This window comes from Mercenaria mercenaria, chromosome 11 (assembly GCF_021730395.1).
Source record: "Mercenaria mercenaria strain notata chromosome 11, MADL_Memer_1, whole genome shotgun sequence".
In the NCBI taxonomy this organism is placed as follows: Eukaryota; Metazoa; Mollusca; class Bivalvia; order Venerida; family Veneridae; genus Mercenaria; species Mercenaria mercenaria.
Genome location: NC_069371.1, coordinates 62,822,274 through 62,849,255, shown reverse-complemented (window position 1 = coordinate 62,849,255; position 26,982 = coordinate 62,822,274). Strand labels below are relative to the sequence as shown.

Sequence of the window (26,982 nt, the reverse complement as noted above, 5' to 3'; positions counted from 1 at the left end):
TTTAAAACTCTAACAAGAAAGGTCATATGACATTTAGGGCTACCAGTGGGGAACTTTTGTTTATGAAAAATCAGTTTCAGTTTTGACATGTTTGATAAAAAAATTTTCCATGCGATAAAACACTTAATGGACAGACACTCCTGCTTTATCGCAAATATCATGATGTCGGTTGAAATCTCGGATTTTCCTGAAAAGATTTTAATCTCGGTAAAACACCTCGATTAATATCCACAGGAAAACTCTTGACTGCACCCAACGGCATGATATATGAGATAATGCACTCGTATCGGTCCTACAAATACGGTATTACAAAGAACATAGTTAGAACATGTGGGCTCAATTGTGTACCTAAATTTCTCCATGTACACCGATTTCAACCGATTTTCACTCGTTTGTTTGGTTAATAGCGCGCGTAATTTGGTAAACCTTCGGAACATGCCGAATAGCCCTATCGAAACATCACGGCGCATTTCGGTGTACCGATCACGTGACCGGATAATCCGGCGTTGAATGAATCGAACCCAAGAAGATTAAGCAGGCTTACACCAACACATATTTCGCACTATTTGCACCAATTACAACGAACTTATTGCACAAGTAACCGACTACAGTACACTTGCGGTGATAAGTCAGACAGCACCTTCAGCGCATTTTAGAAAACCGGCCAGGCGCCAGACAAATTTGAATCCATTTGATGTTGAAAAAAAAAATGTCTAGTATGAAAATAAATGAAATTGACTGTTTAACACACTGAATGCAAAAAATAATTTCTAACTGAGCCGTTTCATTTCCTGTAGTTTTATCTATAGGGCTATACCACTGAGGTCCGATACAACTTTACGATGTTCCATAATGAAAAAGAAACACTATTTTAGACATTTTTGTAAAATATGTGTGACACCTCAAATTACATAAATATCTGTGGATTTGTTGCAGACAATGTGTGTATAATAAGGTCTAAAATGTTGCTCTATTCAATTCAGTCTATAATACGAAAAGACACTATTCATGAAAATCCGTGAAGTGTAGGCCTACCGATCACGTGGTCAGGACTGCCAGTGTAACATTGAATACTGACCCCGTTGAAAATAGAACCCATGGGTCCTTTTTCAACGTTGAAAATTAACACTGTCAACATTTTAACATTAAGTTTTTAACAAGAGGTCCCTTTTCAACGTTGAAAATTGACCCCGCCAACATTTCAAAGTTGAATTTTGATGAGGCCAATGTTCAATGGGGTTAATATTTAATGTTATAAGCGGCACATACAATCGTGACTGCATAGCTATCTTGTCTAACGGAACAAACAAAATTAAACTTGTCATTTTCAAGCGGCGTGCACGTTCGAATTTGTTCTATCAGTGTTTGAACTTTTCATTATACGTGTTTCAATGGATACCACGACGGTATGTTATATGCCTTACTTTTTGCAAGCATAACGATGTGTTTGATTCCAGTTTATGGCCAGTAGCATTACTTCATCTAATCTATATTTCGATAATTCAAATATAATTGTAAAAGCATTAATCTCAGATATCAACTGAATTTTAATTGGAAAGAAAATTTTGTTACAAAGAATTTAATAAAAAAGTGGACATTCACCATATTTTGGAGTACAGGTATGACTAAGATTGATTCAACGCAGTGCCTGCATAAATTATAAACATGTTAAACATTTATCTTAATTTTCTACAGATATCGTGTTTACAGGTATTAAGTCGAATCCTAATGATTTGTATAAATTATAAAAAAAAAACACCGGTGTGAAATGTTATCTATGGTGGCTGATTTCTGCCATTTCGCATTTTCGCCCCGCGACCCCGCCGAGCGAAAACACGAGAATGAACAAGTTAAAATGGCGGGGACGCGGGGCGAAAACTCGCTATTTAGCGTGGGCGCGGAGCGAAAAGTCGCTGTTTAGCGGGGTCGCGGAGCGAAAAGTCGCTGTTTATCGGGGTCGCGGACCGAGATTTAGTAACTGGTATGTCGGGGGCGCGAGACGAAAACACGATAATTAGCGCTGCTTAAACGTCGAGTTTTCGCACCGCGCCCCGACATTTCAGTTACTAAATCTCGCCCGCGCCCCCGCCAATTATCGTGTTTTCGTTTCGCGCCCCCGCTTAATAGCGAGTTTTCGCCTGGCGCCCCCGCCATTTTATCTTGTTAATTTTCGTGTTTTCGCTCGGCGGGGTCGCGGGGCGAAAACTCGCTATTTAGCAGGTGCGCGAAGCGAAAACACGATAATCAGCGGGGTCGAGGGGAGAGATTTAGGAACTGGAATGTCGGGGGCGCGGTACGAAAACTCGGCGTTTAAGCAGCGCTAATTATCGTGTTTTCGCCACGCGTCCCCGACATACCAGTTACTAATTCTGGTCCCGCGACCCCGCTAATTATCGTGTTTTCGCTACGTGCCCCCGCTAAATAGCGAGTTTTCGCCCCGCGCCCCCGCCATTTTAACTTCTTAATTCTCGTGTTTTCGTTCGGCGGGGTCGCTGGGCGAAAACGCGAAATGGCAGAAATCAGCCACCATAGTTATCAGTGTGTTCATAGTTGAACGAGTATAAGTGTTTCGTCCATGTACATTTAAAGATGATAACGTATCATACCCTCCGAGTAATCACTATAAAACAAATAAGAAAGGACTGAACGTTTGAGTTTTTTGGAAGAGGAAAATAAATGAATGTACAAAGTACGTATATTAGCGAATATTACACGAGGCAAAATTAAACCGCATGTTCTTTTCAACACTCCCTAACACAACACCACAGAAAATCTTATGAAATCTGTGACATCAAACGGATAACAGAAAATCGCTTCTTTTTAGACATTGTCAAAACTTAAATGCATTAACCTTTTTATTAAAAAGATCGACGTCCGCAAACTTTTCAAATACAAAAGAGAACAAAATTTAGTTAAAAATCACTAAATCAACATTTTTCTTAAACACACTGTGATTCATCCTCTCTGTATGTCGTTTCAATATTCACGCTCTGAGCCATGGACATGATTAGTGTATGGTTTTTGTTTTCAAAATTATTTTTGGAATTTTCTGTTTTTCTCAAGAAAATGTTTCATCTACTGTTTTCGAAATATTGTGTACCTTGTCAGTGTACCATTTTGATTCTCTTACATGTATTAAAACGTCTCCATGAATAACAGTTGGGTCTCTCAACACAAGGAAATTTGAAATATCTATGATTAAATCAGAGAATACAATAGTGGTCTTTAATAGAACGTTTTAAGTTAATGGCCTTTATTCGGTGATGATCTGTAGCATGGGATTTACTGTTGATAGCGTTGCATGCATTAAATACATTTATAAAGGCGTAAAAGTGATCTATATAATGCATAATTGTCTATATCCCTCTTTATCAACAGAAACATGACCGAAAGGCAAATATATGTAGAATACAATTGCCAGATGTTACATGAAGAAGATTGAGTCTGAAGCACTGTTAGTACGGGGGCCAATGAGGTCTACCATGCATCCCCACTAGACTTTATTTCATAGGTACCAAATTGTTCGGCAGGACCAACCCTTTCGAAATCAAAAATGTTCCCATGAAAAAACTCTTTTCCACTATATAAGATTTCACTGTTTCCATGGGAACCGTTCATTTCTAGAAAATACGACCATATTGAGAATAACCAGTCATATCTTGGTCAGTTTTAGAGATAAAACAATAAAAATGGTGTCAAAATGGAGCTTAAGACCGTGGCATTTAAAAAGCAGCATATGTTTTATGTTAAGTAACTAATTTGCATATTAATGAATATTAATGAGAATGTTAAAAATAATTTTTTTTTTAAAGAAAAACATTTTCTAAGTTTCAAATCAATTTAAATGTACTAATCAGCTTTGTTCTGGTCTTAAAGTCTCTCAGTGTCTTGTAATATAATAATTTGCTACATTTGTGGCACATTTGTTTACTCAAAACTGGATGTGCTCAGCTAACTTGCATAAAATGAACCAGTGTAACAAACAACGAATACAATTCTGAAACCCCTAAAACTGAAAAAAGTGATATGATTGTTATCAATGAAAAACCATTTTTTATGCGGTCTATAATGTTTTTAGATATAGAATTAACACTTTAGTAAAGGAAGAATAAAAGTATAACATACATTACACATGTTACGTTACCATTTCAACAACCTTGTTGTATTGCATCAATTATTCAGAAAATATTCCATAAACATGATTAATATTAATCATTTTGTACTATAATAATACAATATATTTCCTTACTTGTCAGAGAGTGTGATATGTTTTCCGTAACACACTTTAAAATACGTTACCTTAACCAATGCTTTTTAAAAAGATATTTAAAAAGAAGCCGAAGCCTAAATTGTCGCATACTGATTTATTTAAACAGTTAGCTGTTAGTTTTAAGACGGTTTTCTTCTGTTATTTCAGAAATAGTCTAAAATATAATGCACCATCCATGTAACTCTAATTCTAGATGGAATTTCAATAAAACACGCAATAATATCCATCTGTGAATCCATAATAATTATTATGATCGTAGAGCTAATACTTTCATTCTTCCTGTTAGTAAAATTCATATATCATAAAAAATTACTTTTTGAATTTTAGAAAAAGTAGCATTTAAAGAACATATACAAAACCAACCCTAGCTTTATAGGTTGAATCATAGGGTCCTGAGTCAGATATATGGATGAGGCCTTTGCTCTCGTGACGATTAAATAAAGACATCGTGTCTAAAGTCAGCTTAATAAAAGTAGACTTACACCCACCTGTACAATACGAAGAACTTAGCTGTTGCCTGCAGAGAACTAAGTAGTGCCAGCACAGAATCCATCAACACTTGTTAGGATAACTGCTCAATATTACATGACTGAATTTCTTTTGCATAGTTGTACTAAACCAAAACTAATAAACAAAAGAAAATATGCTGATATTTAAAGAAAGAACTTTAGATTTAAAACTAATTCCAGTTGGACAAAATTGGTTCAGTGATACCAAATCAAAATATAAGAAATATATAAAACTTTATACATATGAAATAAGAAGACTATTGTAGACCTTTTGAAACATTTACAAGAATGACAGAATGTACAAAATATTTTTTGGTATTCTAAATTGTACAGACAAGGACTAAATCATATTGTGTTGAAATATTCCTGGATATACCGTAACATTAAGAGCAACACTACTAAGAGTAACTATGCATTAATCATAACAAAAAAGTTTGATTATCAATTAAGTTGCATATTAAAGGTTGTGACAAAGGCATTGCCGGTACCTTTCTTTGTCAAAAGTTCAAACTGTAGCAAGAAACTCAAGATTATGATACAAATTGCTTCAGAATCAAAGTGTAATCAAATTTTATTCATAAAAATAAAGCGATTTTGAGAGCCTATGATCTTCTTTTGTCATTTGTTTTCTAATTCATGAATGATATGCTACAAAGCAAAATATTATTCATAACAGATAATCAACAAGAGAGCAAATTTGATATGCTATATTAGGTAACATAAAAGTGAAAACATCGTAAGTAACATCTTAATCAAGACGTACAGAAATTGATTCTTGTAACACTACTGCCTCGTAATTTATGCATTCCATATTTTTCAGACATTTCATCTGCTTTTCAGTTCAAATTTTAAGTAATCCATAAAATTTCACTATAACAGAGCTAGTGCTAGAGGTATGAGGGCAGTTTCAGATTTCACTACATCTAACGAACAGATATAATCAAATCAAGTCAGCTATTATTTTGCTCGATTGTGTTGTTATGCTTCAAAAGGATGAGCTTAAAAAAACAATTTGCTATCCCTTAAATACTCTTTAAGTGCCATATGATGGTTGTAAAAAATAACATCCTCGTTCTCACTTTCAGTGTTGTTTTGGACCATACTTACTAAAACAGAATTCCTCTTGAGCCAGTGGTAGGAGGCATAAGGTGCTTTTTACACTTCATTACCTCTCATAAACAGCCATGATCCAACTGAGTTTGCTATCGTTTTGCTTGGTTGCGATCTTTGCTTTAAAAGGATCTTCTTAAAGTCTAATGAAAAGTGTTTTCAGACTCATTAGTGTCGTTCATACAGCACTTAGTATCTTTCTATGACAGTTTTAAATAGTATTATGCGATTGTTTTCCTAACAATTTGGCTTTTATAGACTTAATATCATTCACATTCTAGACTGCTTTTTCGAATTATATAAGTTTAAATCTAAAGACTACTTGAAGTACTTGAAATTTCATTTTGATTTTTAGTTTTTGTTCAGTGCAGCTTTTCATAAGTGAATATTTCATCAATAAGCCCATGAATATCTCAATACAATACATGTGTTTCTGAAACTAAAAAAAATGCTTTATTTCTCACGTAAATAACTGCATTGATGCACTTAACAATAACACAAAACGAGATAAATATTCCATTAAAACGATTTCCATGAAAGGAACCCCAAAAATGAAACACTATTATCAGTGTATGAATGTTAGCAGGGATGTATACATGTTTAATATTATACAGAATATATACATAAAAATATATAATCAATGTAAATTGTAAGTATTGACAACAATATTGAAACCATCAAATAAAAGAACAACATATTTAAGAAACAGATATTAGTATAATTAAACTGATAGATGCATTAATTCGAAATGAAAAAGAGAACATTGAATGTGTAATGAATGTTTTAGATAATGTCTTTGTTGATAAAAGTGAAGAACGAATGTTAGAATTAATACTTTAAAGATTTAACAAATCCATGATATCGTAATATTGAAATTAATGGTTCAGATTTCTTCATATAAATTTCTAAATACAGCAAAGAACAGTGGTAACGTACTTTTATGTTGCTTTTTAAAGGCCAATGTTTTAGCTCCATTTTGACACCATTTTTATTGTTTTATCACCAAAACTGACCAAGATTTGACTGATTATCCTCAATATGTTCGTATTTTCCAAAACAATGAACGGTTGCCATGGAAACAGTGAAATCTTATATAGTGGGAAAGAGTTTTTTCATGAGAACATTTTTGATTTCGAAAGGGTTGGTCCTGCCGAACAGTTTGGTACCTATGAAAAAAAGTCTAGGTCGGAAGCATGGTAGACCCTATTGGCCCCCTACCTATGTATTTTACCATTTAATTATATTTTCTGTCAGGAAAAAGTATGTCAACCAAAAACGAAGTATTTTGTACGGAATCGTTTTCGTGCACATGTACACATATATAATACAAACGTATGAAAATATCAAATGGGTTAAATTTTAAGTTAATATACCAACATCATAAACAACACTTCCTACGGCGTCTGGTAATTTGTAGATTAAACTAATGCCGGTTTTATGATATAACTAAATGAAGATAAGCACCAGGAAAAATTTTTCAATGACAAAAAATGAAAATGAAATAGAAAGTAAACAGAAAACGTTGCATTTCTGTTACAAAGGCGCCGACATGATCAGCCCTCTGATGTACCCCTTTTTAGCTCACCCGAGCAGTGCTCAGGGGAGTTTTTCTGACCGCTCGATGTCCGTCGTCTGTCGTCTGTCTGTCTGTCGTCTATCAACATTTAGCTTGTGTATACGACAGAGGCTGTATTTTTCAAAAGATCTTCATGAAATTTGGTTAGAATGATTACCTTGATGAAATCTAAGCCGAATTTGAAAATAGGTTTTCTGGGGTAAAACACTAGGTCACGAGGTCAAATCAAAGAAATATATTTTGTATGCGATAGAGGCTGTACTTTTCAATTAATCTTTATGAGTTTTGGTCGGAACAATAACCTTGATGAAATCTAGGCCATGTTTGAAAATGGATTATCTGGGATCAAAAACTAGGTCACTAGATTGAATCAAAGAAAAACCTTGCGTATGCAATAGAGGCTGTATTTTTTAATTAATCTTCATGAATTTTAGTCAGAACGATTACCTTGATAAAATCTAGGTCAAGATTGAAAATGGGTCATCTGGGATTAAAAAGTAGGTCACTAGGTCAAATCAAAGGAAAAGCTTGTATATGCGATAGAGGCTGTATTTTTAAATTGATCTTCCTAAAATTAATTCAAAATGATAACCTTAATCTAGGCTGAATTTGAAAATGGGTTATCTTGGGTAAAAAAGTAGGTCACTAAGTCATATCAAAGAAAGACCTTGTGTTTGTGATAAAGGCTGTATTTTTCAATTGATCATCATGAAATTTTGTCAAAATGATTGCATTGATAAAATCTAGGTCAGGTTTGAATATGGATTATCTGGAATCAAAAATTAGGTCACTAGGTCAAATCAAAGAAAAATTTTGTGTATGCGATAGAGGCTATATTTTTCAATGATTATCCTGAAGTTCAGTCAGAATAATTGACTTGATGAAATTTAGGTCAGATTTGAATATGGGTCATCTTGGGTCAAAAAGTAGGTCACTATTTCAAATCAAATAAAAACGTTGTTTATGTGATAGAGGCTGTATTTTCAATTAATCTTCATGAAATTTGGTCAAAATGAATGTCTTGATAAAATGTACATTAAGTTTGATTATGGGTTATCTTGGATCAAAAAGTAGGTCACTAGGTCAAATCAAAGAAAACATTTCTGTATGCAATAGAGGCTGTATCTTTCAATTGAGCTTCATGAAATTTGGTCAGAATGATTGCCTTGATGAAATCTATGTCAAGTTTGAATATGGGTCATCTGGGTCAAAAGTAGGTCACTAGGTTAATTCAAAGTAAAACCTTGTGTATGCGATAGAGGCTATTTTTTCATGAAATTTTGTCAGAATAATAGCCTTGATGAAATCTAGGTCAAGATCGAATATGTGTCATCTGGGTTTAAAAACTAGGTCACTAGGTCAAATCAAGGAACACGTTGTGTATGCAAAAGGGGCTGCATTTTACACTGGATTTTCATAAAATCTGGTCAGAATGGTTGCCTTGATGAAATCTAGGTCAGGTTCGAATATGGGTAGTCTGGAGTCAAAAACTAGGTCACTATTTCAAATGAAAGAAAAACCTTATGTATGCGATAGAGGCTGTATTTTTCAATTGATTGAAGGATAACCTTGATAAAATCTAGGTCAAGTTCGAATATGGGTCATCTGGGATCAAAAACTAGGTCAGTAGGTCAATTCAATGGAAATACTTACTTATACTCAAGATTTTTGCCCTAATTTTAATGATAATTGGTCAAAATATTTTTTTCCATGAAATCACTAGGTCAAACATGTTTACACTGTTATGCTGTGTTATGGTGTGTTTCTCTTGGCCCTCTTGTTTAGAATTAGATACTACATGTATTCTGTGAACAGAGCGCGCTAGATATATATGTCAATAGAACTGATCTGTGTTTTTTCATGTATATCTTCATGTCATTTTTGAGACCTTTTCATTCGGTCTGTCAGCCATGTTATTCGCTTTGTGTGGATTTAATGGATGGAAAGTGTGAGTACTTTGAAATATTTGAAGTCGTACATTTTAAAATAAGGTACATTATGAAAAGATAGTGTTCTATATCTTCCATTCTTTTTCCATATGCGCAAATAGGGTCATCTCTTAGATGGTTTGTAAAGAAGTAAATTTAAGTTGCTGCATCCGTAAATCACCTACGCTTGTTTCTTTTATTATAAATTATATATTTAAAAGAAACAAGCGTAGGTGATTTACGGATGCTATTATCAACTTCATTTTATAGTCTTATGTTGGATTTAGAGTACATATCAGTCATACTGGATAGCGTGAAAATGTCGATATCATTTCTCAATTTCTCAAGTGATATGAAGTAGAGTCTCCAACAGAATTTGGAAAACCAGGTATTCTGCCAAAAAACCATGCTTATATATGTAAATCAGTTTTTGAATTCACATATTTTGTATCAGAAAACTATTGTCTGACGAATATTCATTTTTTGAGAACGGTCTCTTTATATTACATTATATCAACAATAAAATTATTTAATTATTAGAATGAAACGCTCTCTTCTATTGGTCCTTGTTTTCACGTGACATCATGCTAGTTGTTTCCTAAATTGTTTTCTGATTGGTTAGTTTTGTACCTGTTTACAAATTACTACGCATTATAGTTACGAACTTTTTTCTTACAAAATATCTTCACAGTTGTCGATACGTAGTTGTAGCAGTCGGATCTTGAAATTGCCACTCCCACCTACCCATGTTATTTCCTTTCATTTATTTGCATCATTCTCATTTATTTCCTTTCAGTACTTTTAGTTGCTTCATTTGCATTTATTCGCTTCATTTCGTTACATTGCAATATTTAGTTGCTTCATGTTTATTCATTAATTATCATTTTTTCCTCCTCAGTTCTTTTTTCGTTTGTTCAGTTTCTTTCATGATTATGTATTCTTGTTATTAAATGTGTTAAAATACTATAGACAGTGGATATACTCAGAACTTGTAGTGTGGCGTGTTAGATGCATTTGGTGCATCAAATGTGAATTAAAATTTGAATGAGCTGTTTCTTGAATTTATAGCTCTTTGTGTATTTTTAATTACTGCTCTATGTGCTAAATTGTGGAACATAATATATTGTTCAAATAGTATTTGCTACAATATAAATCGTGTCGTACATGTTTATACATTAAATCATAATTACCTAATTGAACTCGTCTTCTGTTTTCGGCTTAATGAGAATAATTACGTAAAGAAGATCTAATCTAGTCCTGTATCTTGACAAAACAGCATTTTCTACGTAATGGAATTCACTGTCCCATTTTTCTGTGAACGGTCTCTTTAATAGTTATTTATCCAGCTGAGAATATTGCTCGAGAAACCATACCATTTTACATACCATATTAATCCCTTATGCCAAACTCTATCAAATGCCTTAGATATATCACAATATACTTTCTCAATCTCCGATTCATGTGGAGAAGTTGGTACATATAGTAACTTGTGGTAAACAGGTTTGTACTGGTAAAGAACCCAGGATCACTGGTTAGACTAAATGCCCACCGTTACATAACTGAAATACACACAGTCAAGCATTATAACATAAATTTCGGTTGTTTTGCTTTAAAGGATATACATACTTATTATACATAGTAGATATCAATAAGTTGGTAGACTGTGAAATGCCAGACTGATGTTTGTAAATTACATTATTAGAATAGAGATTATTATATATATAATTATTGAACATGACTTTATTCCCTTACCAGCTTGTTAAGGAAATAGGTCTAAAGATTGACGGCCAAGATTTTTCGTCCTGTTTAAATTTTAAGACTGGCATAACATTTGCTAATTTTCACAAATTTGGATACATTTATTCCGAACGTGATCTTCAATGGGAAATATACTTACTTTGACGTATGTCTTAGCATTTGGTGACATATTTTATCCGGACCGCTAGCCTTATTAATAGGCTGAACACCACTTAATCCGGCTGTTCTTTATTTCATATAAAATCCACTTACTTCATAACGCTTTTTTGAAATTTTCTAGCATATCAGGTTTTCAAAGACTTATATTCCCATACAAAACTACTGGTCGCTACTTTAGAAAAACGAAAAGAAAAGGGTGTTAACTTTTATATTAGAAAACTACAGTTCGTTAAATACAACAAAATATCGTGTGCTGCCCCTTAATAGCTAAATTCGATAAAATGCCCTTTATATTTTGTTCTGTTATTACAATATTGTTAAGAATGTTATCTGTTTTAAGGATGAATCCTAGAAGACCTGTTTGTGAGTCACCAAGCGTTGAAATAGAGACAAAATAGTTATTTAGAAGGTTTGCGTTGTCTGCATCAGAGCCAGTATAGTTATTATTATCGTTTTATATGGGCAGAATATAGTCAATATTACTCGAAATTTCTTTAACCAACATTCGTACCAATTTCCAGTGTTGCCGAGGATTTGAATTGTTAAAAGATTTCCCTTGAGTATTTTATCCTATTGTTAACTTCATTTCTTATTGTTTTTAATTTTACAGTCCGATTTCTTAGCAGGTCTTAATGCGATACCGTTTTTGATGGTCGCGTTGTCTCGAGGCCTTAAGAAACTGGCGACTCTTACAATAAATAACCTAATAATCTGTCAACATACAACCTATTATTCAGATGCAAAATGAGAAACTTTTTTTTTTTAAATATCTATAGTTGTAGGCTTTGTTTTTTGCAACCTGTCTAATACAACTTCCTTCTAAACACAAATTGAACCATTTGTCTTCACAAAGACTAGGTTAAACATGTGTCATGTCTTATGACCACTTAAAAGCATAAAATGTTTGATTCAATTTCGATCTGCCACAACTTGAATCTTCTGCTTGAATAATATACACTAAATATAAAGCCAGTGTAACAGGTGAAGGTGGTATAATTCAGAACAGCATTTTACACATCAAGATACAGAGTTTTTAAATACATTTGAGTTATAAGGACGCACTGTCGATTCTTCCGTACTTGGCAAAACCGTTTCCTTTACTTCTGAAGACAAGTTGACGAGAGAGCATGGAATAACCGCATTTATCAGCTACTTCTTTTTCATCTAATCGATTTAAAAATACCTGTATACATCGTTCAATACATATTCTAATCTATGACTCCAATATTGTAAGTTGATCTAGTAAGAGGTTTTTTCCTATTAACACACAATATCATTGTACATTGTAAATAATAAATTGCAATCAAGACTAACGACTAAAAGTTTACTGTTGATTTATTTTAGAACCAGAATAAGTATCTTTATTCTTGAACATAAATATTTAAAGGATCTTCAATAAAAGAACATTGAGTATGTATAGTTTAGAAAAACGATAGGGACAAATGTATTAGAAGGGCATTTAGACAACACCAGAGAACCCTTTGCCATGCTTTCTAAAAGATGACTTATAACTATAGGTGCCAGAGCAATAGGAGGTACTTGCCAGTTTTGTCATTGGACCAGTTATGAATGAATACATCAAGATTTCCAGACGTAGGTGTCCAAAATAACGAATTAAAGCTACGAAGTTTAGTATTATAATCGTTCGCAAATATATATCCACATCGTGCTGTCCAAACATGCGTCAATAAAATGAAAAATGTAAAATCATCTAAACTACCATAATCATCAAAATCAATAATCTTATTCTCTTTATCCAGTGCTTTTTCAAAGAAACACAACTGTAAATACAACATGAATATGTATCGAGGAACTTCGGTTGCAACTTATCAATCATCTTTGATTCCTGTTAAAGTACCAGGAAACCGCAAGTAAGAATGATGTTCTGGTTTAACAGACAAATAATGATAACCACTAATTAAATCAAACTTAACACGAAGCCGTCTGTAATCCGAAATTCTTACGCTACCTTATAATCTTCAAATTTAAGATGGTCTTTCTTGACATTTTTTTTAAACACTTAAATTAAGGATTAAACGTTTTTACTAAAATAATTTGTAGCGGCTGATAAATGATAATACATTATAGGCTTTGTTTGTCATAGTAGTATTGTTTTCATATGAAAAGAAATAGATTTTTAAAATAAAAATAAAGGTATGACATATCAGTCTTCTTTACCAGAAAGGATTTCAACGTTAAACGACTTAACAGTGACTCCTTTCAAAACTGAATGCTAGTACATTGTTTTACCTGTCTTTAACAGAATAAGGTTGAATTGCAATTATTTCATTTTATTTTAAATTCACAAAGAAATCGCACATCTTTTAAAGAACAAATACTTACTGATGATTTGTACTCGGCCTGACTGGATCGAGTCGACGTTTCCGAATGCTTTTCCTCTGGAGGTGACTTTGTTAATGCTCATTTTGGTCCCGTAATTATTCGTTGGCCAAAGAATCACCTGGACTGATTAGAGGTACATCCGTTTGCAAAATGACCCTCTTTGTCGCACTCTTTTTGTAAAAGATAAGATTGAATTCTTCGCCATGCCGTCCATCCATAATTCCACTACGAAATGCATCTGTGCAGAAACTATCAGAAGCGATGGTGGAGGAACACCCTAGTGCCTCTCCATGATTTATTTCTACCTGGGTAGAACCACCGGCCTTCCATAAGCCAACTGGATGACTTCCTCACACGAAGAATTCAACGCTCTGAGCAAAGCTCGAACCAACGTCGGTAAAGAGCAAGTGATTTAAAGTCAGCGACCGTAACCACGCCGCCACGGAGGCTCAGGTGAATGTGTAATACTGGTGTAGCATATTTGCCATAAAAGCCGGAAATGCAGTTTTAATGTCATGAAGATATTTGTAGACAGGACACGCGACATCGTATATAAACACGTGAAATAGCCTATTCTACCATGAAACGGGAATCAATAGAACAAACAAAATTAAACGGATTTTATTTCTTGAACGTTTCAATGGATGCTACAACGGTATGTTTTATTCTTTACTTTATTTGCAGTAATGTATGTGTCAGGCTTGCTTAGATCTATACCAGTTTCTTGTTACCTTACTTGGTTTATAAATTTTTCACAATTATAAACTGAACGTTACATAATAATATAACATAAACAGATTGTGAAAATTATATTGAGACAGTCCCCATATGAAATTTGAAAGGAACGAAATAAAAAAAAAGATATGTACAGGCTTAAGATTGATTGAACATAGCGTGCTTGCGTGATAAAATACTTGTACAGACATGTTACATTCTATAAAGGAAGTATATTAAAATCATGTAAGCGTGCAGTCTAGATACCTCAGGTACAGGTATGAATTATAAAGCCAAACTTACTAAACAGTCGTGAATGGGTTATCAGTATATCATAGTTGTATTCGTGTCTCAATAATACACCAACGTGTATACATGTGTTTTAATGTAAAAACTATTCTAATATGCTTTTCTCTGTTAAAACGTTTTTACGCAACAATGACGTCACGTTAACGTGCGGTTACGTCAATGTTTTTGTTGCGACCAAGAAAGAGCGCTACTACATTTTATCTAAAGTAACTGTAACAGTTTTAGATTAAGGGAATATTAGAATCGAAAAAAAAACAAAAAAAGTGTTTCAACACTATTTATACACCTTGCGGTAATACGGCGGACTACTCCCTCGTGAAATTATTAAGAAGATGATATTATTGTAATGTTTTTGTCTCAAAGAGATGGTTGTTCAGCAGACTGTTTTGGTTCCACAGCTGTAAAGTCTGTAAATATCAGATTTAAACATTCAATTTCTGCCACACGTGATGCAGAAATTAGGAAAGAAATAAAACTTTGCTTAGCTCACGATATTAATGAGTATATGTCTATTCTGACAAGAAAGCATGGAACCAATGTAAACGTTGCGCAAAAAGCTATTACATCGACCAAACTGCGTTACTTGTTGTATATAAAGTCATTGAAAATTCAGGGATGGAGTCAAGAGTGTATAATTATGTTTAAGTATATTTACTGATGCTCATGTATGGCATAAATAACCAAAGCATTTATAAAGCGCCTAATATCTGTTAAAATATATATTTTGATATAGCCATTTCAATCTGCTTTTTGATATTATAAAGAATGTAACTTAACACAGGTATGTCTAGGTGATAATTAGTTAACTTAGGTATTGCACATCATATCACGTGGAGATCATTTTTCTGGTGAATAGGTTAGAATGAGGTTAGAAAGTTAGGATAGATAGCTCAAGTAAGCGAATAGGGAAATGAAGTAAGGTTTTGTTAGGATCGAGAATTAGTGACATAAGATAAAAAAAGTTATTTGACGCATTGTTTAATAATAAGATTTCAATTTTAGCTGATCGAAGAAACGTACCCATTTTCCATCATGAATGCAAATTAAATCCATGTCTTGGACCAGATTTAAGTTTAAAGCAATTAAATGTAACTGAAATGCTACATAAAATCGACAAAACAAACAACATGAAAAAAGCACACGCAGCACTTCAAGTATTGAATGGTTTGCTTTTTGAGGAGAACAAAACATTAACTGTTACAATAAAAAACATAATGGGGAAAAATTCGTGTTTAAGAATTTAAACTTACGTGTTGTAATTGTACATGTCTTATGATAGTGTTTAACTACATAAATTAATAAAATGATAATAAACAAGGAGTTATTTCGTTTTATTCGACGTCAGTCTAGTCTTTTCATGTTCATCACATGGTGTGGCTATTTTCCTTAAAAACAAAGACAAATATCAAACAGGGAATGCCACGTACCAAAATCGCAGCCTCCCCAAAACGAAACCTACATCACGCAGACGTGCACACGCATACATGTAAACGCAACCAATCGGGGATGTAAGCTATAAACCTACCAACTGGGAACTTCTTTATTACTGTAGCTACAGTTATCATATTTCTATCAACTCTTATTCTTATGATCTTAAAATTATCCGAGGCTTTAGATTAAAGCTATCTTCAATTGTTAAAGCAATGAGATTTTTTAACATTCAGAGCGGGAATTTTGTGTTTAAACCAACTGAGGTGAATGTGTAACAAACCGGGTGTTTGTTTTATAGACGAAATGGGGAAAAATTGTGGTTTCAACAAAACGGGGAGTTAGTGTAAGAATAATGAGGTACAAGTGTTATACTAACCGGGTACGTGTTGTAAAGTTGAACGAGGAACTAGCTATTAAAATGGTGAATGCGGAAGCTCCTGTACATATATATATATGAGAAAAGATAACCGAGGGACTTAATTTGATTTGATGGGTTTTTACGCCATTTAAAACACTATTTCGTTATGTCAGGTGGGCAGTTTACCCATCAATCTTTCCTGGAAAGATCAGTACTCTAGTACTCAAGCTGTCTTTCTTTCTTACATAAGGAGACCTGGTGGGAAAGCAAGGATTGAACCCAGCCCCTTAATCAGTGATACTTACGGGTGATTTAAGTCAGCGATTCTAACCACCCGAAAACAGAGGGCGGTCAGACAATAGAGAAGTTCTATATTCTGTATGAGGTACATTTTGAACGTCAATCATTCGACATTAAAAAATTGTCAATGTCAAATGTTAACATTAAAATACTGTTTATGACAAAACATAGAACAATAAAAGAACAAACCAGACTCATGATCCAGAGACTAATAAAGCACTAAACAGTACCGGTACTGGTTTTATCAGTTGTGTGCTTAAATCACTTTCCTTTGCCTCCGGCAACTTTTGAACTTCGATATTTAAGATTCTTTCATGGTTAGGGGTGTAGATAAAAAATATCCGGTCGAGGGTAACTTTTTGGGCCGGTAAACGAGGCTCTCTGCGGGTTACCGCCCTAAACAGTTACTCGAGAGCCGGATATTTCCATCTGCGCCTATAACCAGTGGTAGAATCTTTTTCTTGCCTACCGGGTTTTCAAGAAATAATAATAAAATAAAATCAATTGAACGCTTCTTTTTTTAGAACTATTTCTTATGGCGTGTATTTAATAAAGCGCGGAAACCAACGCCGTAAACAGGAAAGACGTCATGACTTTTTCAAAACAAACAACAATGTTTACTTCCGGTTTTTTGTTTTACCAGTTCCCAGCGTAACGTTAAAATGAATTTTGATAAAATAACGAGATTTGATCGAGAATATATACTATCAGGAACCAATAGGAACTGTCAAGGATTGAATTTTCATTCCGTTTTTTAAATAAAATTAAAAATTTACTAACACAAATCTTTTACATATATGTAGTTCATTTTACGTCATTTACAGCACGAGTGTCTCTTACACCCCCCCGGGGTGTAAGATGGACTTTTCCAGCACCGGTAAAGTAACCGGAAATCCCCGTCTGGTTTGCAAGAATAAGTATATTGTTTTAGTTCCTTCTTTATGTTTTAACTAAAAAATTTAAGTAGGCATTCAAAAATCTCAGGTGGATACGGGATTTGGTGTAAGGGGTGCAAAATATTTGTAGTAGAAAAACTTAGGGGTCCGTGGGCATGTCCCCATCCCCCCCTCCCCACCCAAATCCACCCACCGGAACATTTTGAAAACAATAGATCCATCTGGTGCATTCTTGGCGTTCTGATGTGTTTTTTTTTTGGTATTGAAAAAGGACAGGTTTTATGATAAAATCAACCCAAATAACATGCTCGTATAGTCCAATTTTTTTTAATGACTCGTCAGACTTATTCTTGCTTAAGTTTTCTCGGAGTAGAATTTGTAAGCCGATTTCTGAGGATTTTTATGGGGAGGGGTTACTAAAGTTTATTAACTTTAAATAAAAAGCTTTATAGGAGCTCATGCAACTTGTCGGACTTTTTTTGTGCGAGCGTAGCGGCAAGAAAAATGCATTGTTTTACCCAACCAAAGACAAATTGCCTATGCGAGCTTTAGCGAGCGAGAAAAAATGCATATTTATATTTTAAACCAAGAACAAATGATAAAATTACTATGCCAGCGTAGCCGAGCGAGAAAAAAAATTGCCCCAATCCCTGGTCCGCACTTGAATCTGTGCTAAGCAGACAATTTATTTTTCCTTTATTCAAACCGTTTAAAAGACGAATTAAAACAGTCAAACATATAAGTGTGGGTTTCCTTTAAAACCCATTCGGATTTACGAAATCATGCATACACAAAAACCCCAGACAATTATTTGGATAATCTCCCAATCGGCGTAATATTCAGTATATTTTTTTTTCCGTTGTTGTGTTCCTACATTTAAACTGTGTATTATTTTATATACATTGTATACATTTTCATGTTTAAACTATAGAAACCGTTTGCTTTTTAAATAATGATAAGTTTCAAAAAGATAAGGCATTACAAAAATGCGTTCCTAGAGTAGGTATAAAACCCAAATGACTCAGGCTTGAGACGAAAACAATAGTAGTAGGTAATTAATTTTAATAAGATAGAACGAGGCAAACACATGACTTAAATCAGGAAGAATGACAGAAACCAAAGCATTTATTTTTATTTGCGTTTTTTTCTCCCCGATAACGGTTAACGAAACTTGATTTTCTTAGAAAAAAAAAAGATTTGCGCTTATTAAATGCAAAGTAATTTTAGGTTCGATATGCGGAAACAGGAAATAAAAATCGGGGAATTTTTAAATTCAAGCTCCGCAATGACTCACAGTCCCTGACTTTTGCCATGAAAATCGTTATTTCTTACCCGGGAAATAGCAATTCAATATCAAAAAAAGATTTAAAACAAACTTTACAAACTTTCCAGTCATAGTTATTTTGTTTCCAAACTATTTTCCCATATAAAGGTTTTTTTTTATCTTTTTTTAGAAAACCAGGCTTCAGTAAAACATTGACTTACTTTGTTAATCTTTCAAAATTTGTAAAGGGTCGTGTGTTTTGAATCCCACACTCCGAAAGCCTTTTTCCCAATTTTGTGATGATTTTTTCCTTTAGAAACTGAAATGATTTAATTGCATACAAAAACTTTTGGGATTTTTGGGATCACGAAAATGTATATAAAGTAAAACATTTCAAAGGTAGGAAAAATGAAAACTGAAGCAACAGCTGAATTTACCGCAAAGTTTATCAGTACTCTTTTCAAAACAAAGTACATGCAGAAAGGGAAAATTTTCTTTGTAAAAATCGTTCGGGATCAAGGAAGTTTAAAATAAAATAAACATAGGTATTTTAAATTCATGATATTGTTGTTTTAATCAAAACGTTTATATCGTAAGTATTTTTATGATTATTATATATTTGTGTTTCCTCAATGCTATTAATACCAGTAAATAACGTATGGCCACTGTCAAAACTAAAGTAATTTCTGCAACCCATAATAAATACTGCGTTTAATGTGTCACCGAAAGGGAAAGGGCTAATTTTGTGTCGGTCGTTACATGAGTGAAGTATGAAAAAAAACCATTTTATGTAACAAAAGAAAATATCGTTATGTATTTAAAAAGCTTTGCATGTATATTCAATAAATTCCTTTAATCGCAATAAAATTTCTCTGTTTTCAAGTTTCAATTAAACGATAGTACATGTATAGTAAGTTGTGAATGATACGATGCGTTACTACGTATTTTCTAATAAACCCCGGGAACTCATCTGTAGAAAACTGTGATTGTTTCTATTTCATCAGCACGTCAATTCAATCATCAATAATTTTAGTTCTTATTTTCCCCAAAATACCCATAAATGCTACCGCAAAAAAAAAAACACAGTGTGTAATATCACTGAATGAACAAATGATAAGCAGGTGGGGAGGTGGTTCCCCAACCCCTCCAAAAAAACAAAATTTCTTAAAACTTGTTTTGATCAAATTGAACTTCTACGGAACCGAAGTTGAAGAAAATATCATGCGCAGATTAATGTATTTCATACTCATACTTATGGGAGAATGATAGGAATGTCAGTGACAGAAAAAACTCCTTTTGGTTAATGAGCAATGCATTGTAAAAATTAAACCCCTTTGGGATGTCAGTAACACACTGAGGGCTTTGAGCTTTCAAACTTTTCACGTCAAGGTTTTTGTGTAACAAATTAATAACTTTTTAATGCTAAAAGCGACAGTTTAAAAAAGATAAGACGCTTTTTAAAATATAGCAATTCATGATATAAGTTTTAAGATAGTGTGCTTCAGGTTTGCAGAATCTGGGACAATTTTTCTGTAGAATATATCTGTTCGCTATGTGAACATCAAATTTATTTTTTATTTATTTATTTTTTATTTTTTTGCTGAGAATTGTTTTGCTGTGTTTTCCCCTGTGTTTTATTGATGTTCCCATGGTTTCTATTTTTTTTGCCAAATGATCCTAAAACCCGTGCAGCCGCAGCATTATCATTTTATTTGAAAACCCTCGTAAACTACAATTGTTTCGGACATGTACAACACACTTTATAGCTATGCTTTGTTGAAACATTTTTCTTTTCATGAAATTTCTAGACTTGGCGATCGCTAAAAAAAATCGCGCAGAAATAGCATGAAATTCCTGTGTTAAGGTAAATGCACGAGTTAGCAAAGTCTAGGCTTTTGAATTTCCAAGTGTTTAAACAGTTTTAAGAATGTATTGGAGACAGATCCCCGTGTCACTTTCTTTGATATGTGTAGATAAAATCAATCAGTAATTTAACTAGTTAATGTTATGTTAATATGGTCTCGTCTCTAAATTGGACAAATACTTAATAAAAATAAAACTGTATTAAACATTTCGGCTTTGTAGTATTCCCCTACTCTTCAAACATACGTAGATAATTGCGTAACAAGTTGACAGCTGCTTAAAACATGTATAAACATCGTAGGAGGTATTGTCCCAATTTAATTTTACCTGTCAAAAAATGGGCCCGGCTTTTATTATATTCTGTTCGAGCCTATATAAGATTAACATGAAAGCCGGGAACATGTTTCGACAGGTCAATTAAATAGCACAATAATGACTAACAAATGCTGTTTCAAAAAGCAGCACAGGTTTTTTGAGAGGTATTAAATTAAATTTTACTTTTGGGACATTTTTACATCATAGATTTCAACAAATTGCGATTGGTGAACAAAAAACAGCGCGAAAATAGCAGAAAATCCTGTGTTAAGATAACTGTGAGTTAGCTACTGTATGTTATAGGTTTTATTATTTTCACGTGGTTCTTAATCAGTATTTTTAAAAGTACTGGAGTCAGATCCTCATATGCATTTCTTTGATGTGTAGTAAATAATTTTGAATAAGTTAATGTACAAAATGTTGTTTTTCTTTTTTTACAAATAGCGAAACTGTATTAAAATTCTCTGGGCTTTGCTGTATTAATTACTGTTGAATTTACATAGGTAATTGCATTATGAGCTGAATATATGAACATCTTTTGGGGGTAATACTACATTTATTTTTTCAAATGCCCGCACGGTTATTCAAAAAGGAATATATATTTCAGCCCCCGCGCCTGAGTTGAAAGTTTGTTAAATGCGATGAATATATATAGAATGTATATTTGGAGTAGTGTTTCCTGTGTTTATAATATTCTCAGTTTAAATAAGTATTGTCAAATTAAGTCATTTACTTAGAAATAAAAGCGCATAACACAATAAGCCGGAAAAGATTTTGCGGTAACATCAATATATAATACTGTCTTGTGAACGTAAAAGATATTTAAATTTGGTAATTGATGAATTAATCAACATAATCTTTTCACTCTAAACTTAATAATGACGAAAGCATTATGTTTAAATTAGTGAAAATAATTTAAACCTTCGTTGTGTATGTACTACGAGTTGTATACAGGTAAACTGGGGAACTGCAGTAAATGGCGAAAGATACACACCGTTGTAAAAATTCCGATTGTGTGTGAGATATGTGTATACCAGAACCGGCGTACCGGGGAATAAATTTCTATCGCTCAGAATAGCTCAAATTCCGATGTTATGACTAATTGGAAGATCAGGAATAACGTGGTATTGTTAAAATGAACTGGGGAATTCCCCGGTTCGAGGCGTATCCACAGTACGTTGGTGTGTATTCATACGAAATTACCCAGTTGGCAGCGTTTACAAACTCACCACAAACACACACACATACACGTGCACACACACAAAGCCAACACACGAGGACAAAACGAACAAACAAAGGAACACACACACATACACGCGCACACACACAAAGCCTACACAAGAGGACAATACGAACAAACAAAGGAACACAGCGGGGCACCGCCTTGGAACGGTCAGTGGCAAAAACACCACTGGGGAGCTTAAACCGGTTTATGGTGCGCACCCAACCTTAAGTTTGATCTTTTCATTGCGATAGACATGTTTACATTCTTCACAGCCAGGAACTGTGCCGATAACAGAAATAACTGTATTGATATAATATCAGTATAGAAATAACTGTGATGATATGTAGCAGAATAGGGTTTCCCGTTGAGCTATATAAGAAAAGTATGGCGATATATATCGGCATAGTTCTTTTACACTCAAACAAAAGGTCATACTATGCCCCAACGATAACTTGATATTTACAAATACGATAAACTGGAACATAGGGATTCAACATTTTTTTTTAATATCATGTTAAAATCTAAATATTTCTAGTTTTATCACTAAGTACAAATAAGATCAGTGGTAAAGCATACTGTCCATGTCCAAATGATTTTTTTTGCCGCGTGGGTTCGAAACTCAGCCTCGACAGTTATTTTTGATTTCATTTTTGCATTTAAAATTAAATTCCTTCATGTGCTCTGTGACGACAAGCTGATATGGCGGATTAGAAAGGTTTTGCATTATATCAAAGATGATATTGCTTAAATTCATGCGCTTAAGCAAATAATGAAAATACTATTATGTTATATAAAGACATATATACAAATAGAAAACATCAGAGAAAGAAACGAAAATATTGGAACAAAAAAGAAAACGAAAAGGGAAAAAAAAATCTGAAAAAAAGAACTCATCAGGATTCGAACTCACAAAACAATTTGCTTATATCCTATTGTTATCTGCATTTTACCCGACTGAGCAAATTGCCATATACTTAGATGATAGTTAAAATGAAACCAATACTTATATTTACTTGTCAAGTAATGTTCAAACATTATGAATTGTTATTTTATTACTTATCATGAAATGGACTCGTCCTCGCGTTCATATGACATTGAAGGCTACCAGTGGGGAACTCTTGTTTATGAAAAAATCGATTTCATTTTGGATGAAACAATATTGTTTCCATGCGATAAAAGAGTTAAAGGACAGAAACTCATGCCTTATCGCAAATATCATGGCGTCGGTTGAAATCTCGGGTTTTCTTGCAAAGACATTAATCTCGGTCAAAGATCTCGATTAATATCTTCGCAGGAAAACACTTGACTGCACCCAACAGCATGACATGTGCGATAATGCACTCGTATCGATCCTACAAATGGGCTCAGTTGAGTACCACAATTTCTCCCTGCATACGGATTTCGACAGATTTGCACTTGTTTTAGTTTGGTTAGTTGCGCGCGCAATTTGGTAAACATGCGGATCATACCGAATAGTCCTATCGAAACGATACGTCGCATATCGGTGTACCGACCACGTGACCGGATAATCCGGCCTTGAATGAATAACATGAATAACATTATTAGATAGGCTTACACAGATTTAGCTCTATTTGCACCCATTGCAACCGGACTTGTTTTGCGCCTATCCAAGTTCGGTACACCCTCTGTACAAAGCCGGACAGCACGGCGTATTTCAAAACCGGCTATGCAAGGCAAAGTCGAATTCCTTTGATGTTGAAAAAACAAATTCTGAATGCGAAAATAATTTTTAATTCAGTCAGTTCATTTTCTGTAGTTTTATCAATAGGGGTATATCACAGAGGTCCGGTACGTATTTATCATGGTGAAAAATGGAAAATGAAAAAAAAACCACCAAAAAATACCATTTTAGACATTATTGTAAAATATGTGTGACATCTTGTAAGAGATAGTTGTGGATTTGTTGCAGATAGTGTACACAAAATTGTCTTAAATGGTGATCTGTTCAATTCAATCTATAACACAAAACTCTCGCAAGTTAGTGACAGTGTAGGCATACCGATCACGTGGTCAAGATATCTGACACAAACAATCGTGCTCGCCTAGCTATCTTGCTTTTAAAAGGGAAACCAACAAAACAAACAAAATTAAACTTGTCATCCTTAAGCAGTGTACGCATTCGTTTTGTTCTACCAGTGTGTAAATCTTGACATTCCCTGTAAGAAACCTGGACATTTTGGAAATTGATAAGGAGCAAAGCAAAAGAAAATGCACATGTATGGTTAAGATTGATTCAACACAGTGCCTGCATATAAACATGTTAAAACTTATTTTTTTTTTACAAATATCGTGTTTACAGGTATTAAGTCGAATTCTAATGGTTAGTAAATTTAAAAAACACGTTGGTGAGAAATGTTATCAGTATATTCATAGCTGAACGAGTTTAAGTGTTTCGTCCATGTACATTTAACTTGAGATGATAACGTATCATATCTTCGGCGTAATTAATTTTTAAGTACCAGATAAAACAAATAAGAAAGGACCGTACTTGGGGATAACATAATACGAATATTAACGAACATTTCACGAGTCAAAATTAAACCACGTGTTATTTTCAAACCCCTCAACACAACATCACAGAAAATTATATGAAATCTGTGACATCAAACGGATAAAGTAAATTCGTTTCTTATTAGACATTGTCAAAACTTAAATGCATTAACATTTTTATTAAAACGATCGACGTCCGCAAACTTTTCAAACACAATATTGAACAAAATTTAGTTGAAAATCACTTGATCAACATCAATATTTTTCTGAAACACGCTGTGATTCATCCTCTCTGTATGTATATGATTTCAATATTCACGCTCTGTGACATGGACATGATTATTGTATGATTTTTGTTTTCAAAACTATCGCTGGAATTTTTTTTTCTCAAGAAAATGTTTCATCTACTGTTTTCGAAACAATTTGTACCTTGTCAGTGTACCATGTTTGATTCTTGTACATGTATTAAAACGTCTCCATGAATAACAGTTTGGTCTCTCAACACAAGGAAATCTGAATTATTTATGATTAAACTAGAGAATAAAATAGTGTCCTTGATATAGCAGGTTTTATGTTAATGGCCTTTACTCGGAGATGATCTCTAGTATATGATTTACTGTATATCGTGTTGCATTGCCAGCTGTTACAGGAAGAAGATGGAGTCTGAAGTTCTATATTTTACCATTTTAATTTTATATTCTATCAGGAAAAAGTATGTAATTTTGTGAAATTTTCTTGTATTACTTGTAGTGTTATAGTTGATTCGGTTAAATGGATATGTTTGTTTTACAGTTTCCAGATGTGGTTGAACTAAACATTGGTGGAAAACTAGTGACGACGTTGCTCGCCACATTAAGAAAGGACCCGGAAAGCATGTTGGCCGCCATGTTTAGTGGACGTCACGTGATTAGTAAAGACAAAGATGGCCGATTCTTCATTGACTGTGATGTAAATCTGTTTGGACACATTTTGAATTTTCTAAGATTTGGGACTCTGCCACCAAAGGAAAAAGCTCTGGAAATTTATGATATTGCTGTTTACTTTAATTTACAGCCACTTGTTCATTCGTTAGACAACTACCATGCAGTACAATATCGGAGACGAATTGTGGAAATGAGAAACAACCTAGATATGCAGGAGTATGAAAGTTTGAAGAAAGATGCACTTGAACAACTTTACATACATTGTGCAAGGCCTGAAGATGATATCATTGTGTTGTTTGTGAGAAATGTTCGATGTCAAGCAGAATGTGTTGGTGGCAGACGTGATTTTGATCTTTTTAATGCATTAAAGGGCAAGTTTAAAGTTGTTCTGCTAAAGAGTAATATAAAAGAGAAAGAGATGAAATTTTACATAGCTAATACATTAAATGAGATGGGTTTTGGAAAGTACATCTACATTGATAAGCATGTACCTTTGTACTTTGAATGTCGTCGTTGCTGGGTAAGGGCTGACACTAGCAACACTGCCTTACTATCATTGAAACTACAATGATTCCGAGTTAAAACTTTACTGTTTCAGTGTTTTTAAATATTTACATTCTCCCAATTCGTTCTGTTCAAAACTATAATGATTACTTTTGATGAGGCAGTCAACCAAAACGAAGTAGTTTGTAAAGAATCGTTTTCGTGTGATATGTAATCGCATTACACCATTATATACATAATATACACATATCTAATACAAACGTATGAAAATAGCATATGGGTTGAATTTTAAGTTATTCCAACATCATAAACATCCATTCTTACTGCGTCTGATTATTTGTAGATTAAACTAATGCCGGTTTTATAATATTACGAAATCAAGAAAAGCACCAGGAAAAAATGTTTTAATGACAAAAAATGACAAAAAAGGAAACTAATCAGAAAAGGCTATAGTTTTACTTCTGTTACAATTGCGCCGACATGACCGGCCCTCTGATGTACCCCTTTTGTAGAATTAGATACTGCATGTATTCTGTGAACAGGAAGCTCTATATATATGTCAGTTGAACTGGCCGTTTTTTTTTTAAGTATATCTGCATGTCATTTAATACCTTTCTATTTTGAGTGTCAGCCATGTTATCCGCTTTGTGTGGATTTAATGAATGGTTGAAGTCGTTGAAGTCTTACGTTACGTTTTAGAAAAGGGAATATTTGAA

General features: G+C 33.7%; 1 protein-coding gene across 2 annotated transcripts; it reads left to right on the top strand.

Moving 5' to 3' along the window:
- The first annotated feature begins 1,230 nt into the window (after positions 1-1,230).
- Positions 1,231-26,539, top strand: LOC123532055 (BTB/POZ domain-containing protein KCTD6-like). Of its 2 annotated transcripts, none has more exons than XM_053517563.1 (2): positions 1,231-1,406; positions 25,632-26,539. In XM_053517563.1, exons 1-2 carry the CDS (start codon positions 1,392-1,394, stop codon positions 26,331-26,333), a joined length of 717 nt encoding a protein of 238 aa, XP_053373538.1. In that variant the 5' UTR covers positions 1,231-1,391; the 3' UTR covers positions 26,334-26,539. The 2 variants fall into 2 exon arrangements, with proteins under 2 accessions (XP_053373538.1, XP_045169339.2); XM_045313404.2 differs by lacking the exon at positions 1,231-1,406 and adding an exon at positions 14,270-14,308.
- Positions 26,540-26,982: the final 443 nt, after the last annotated feature.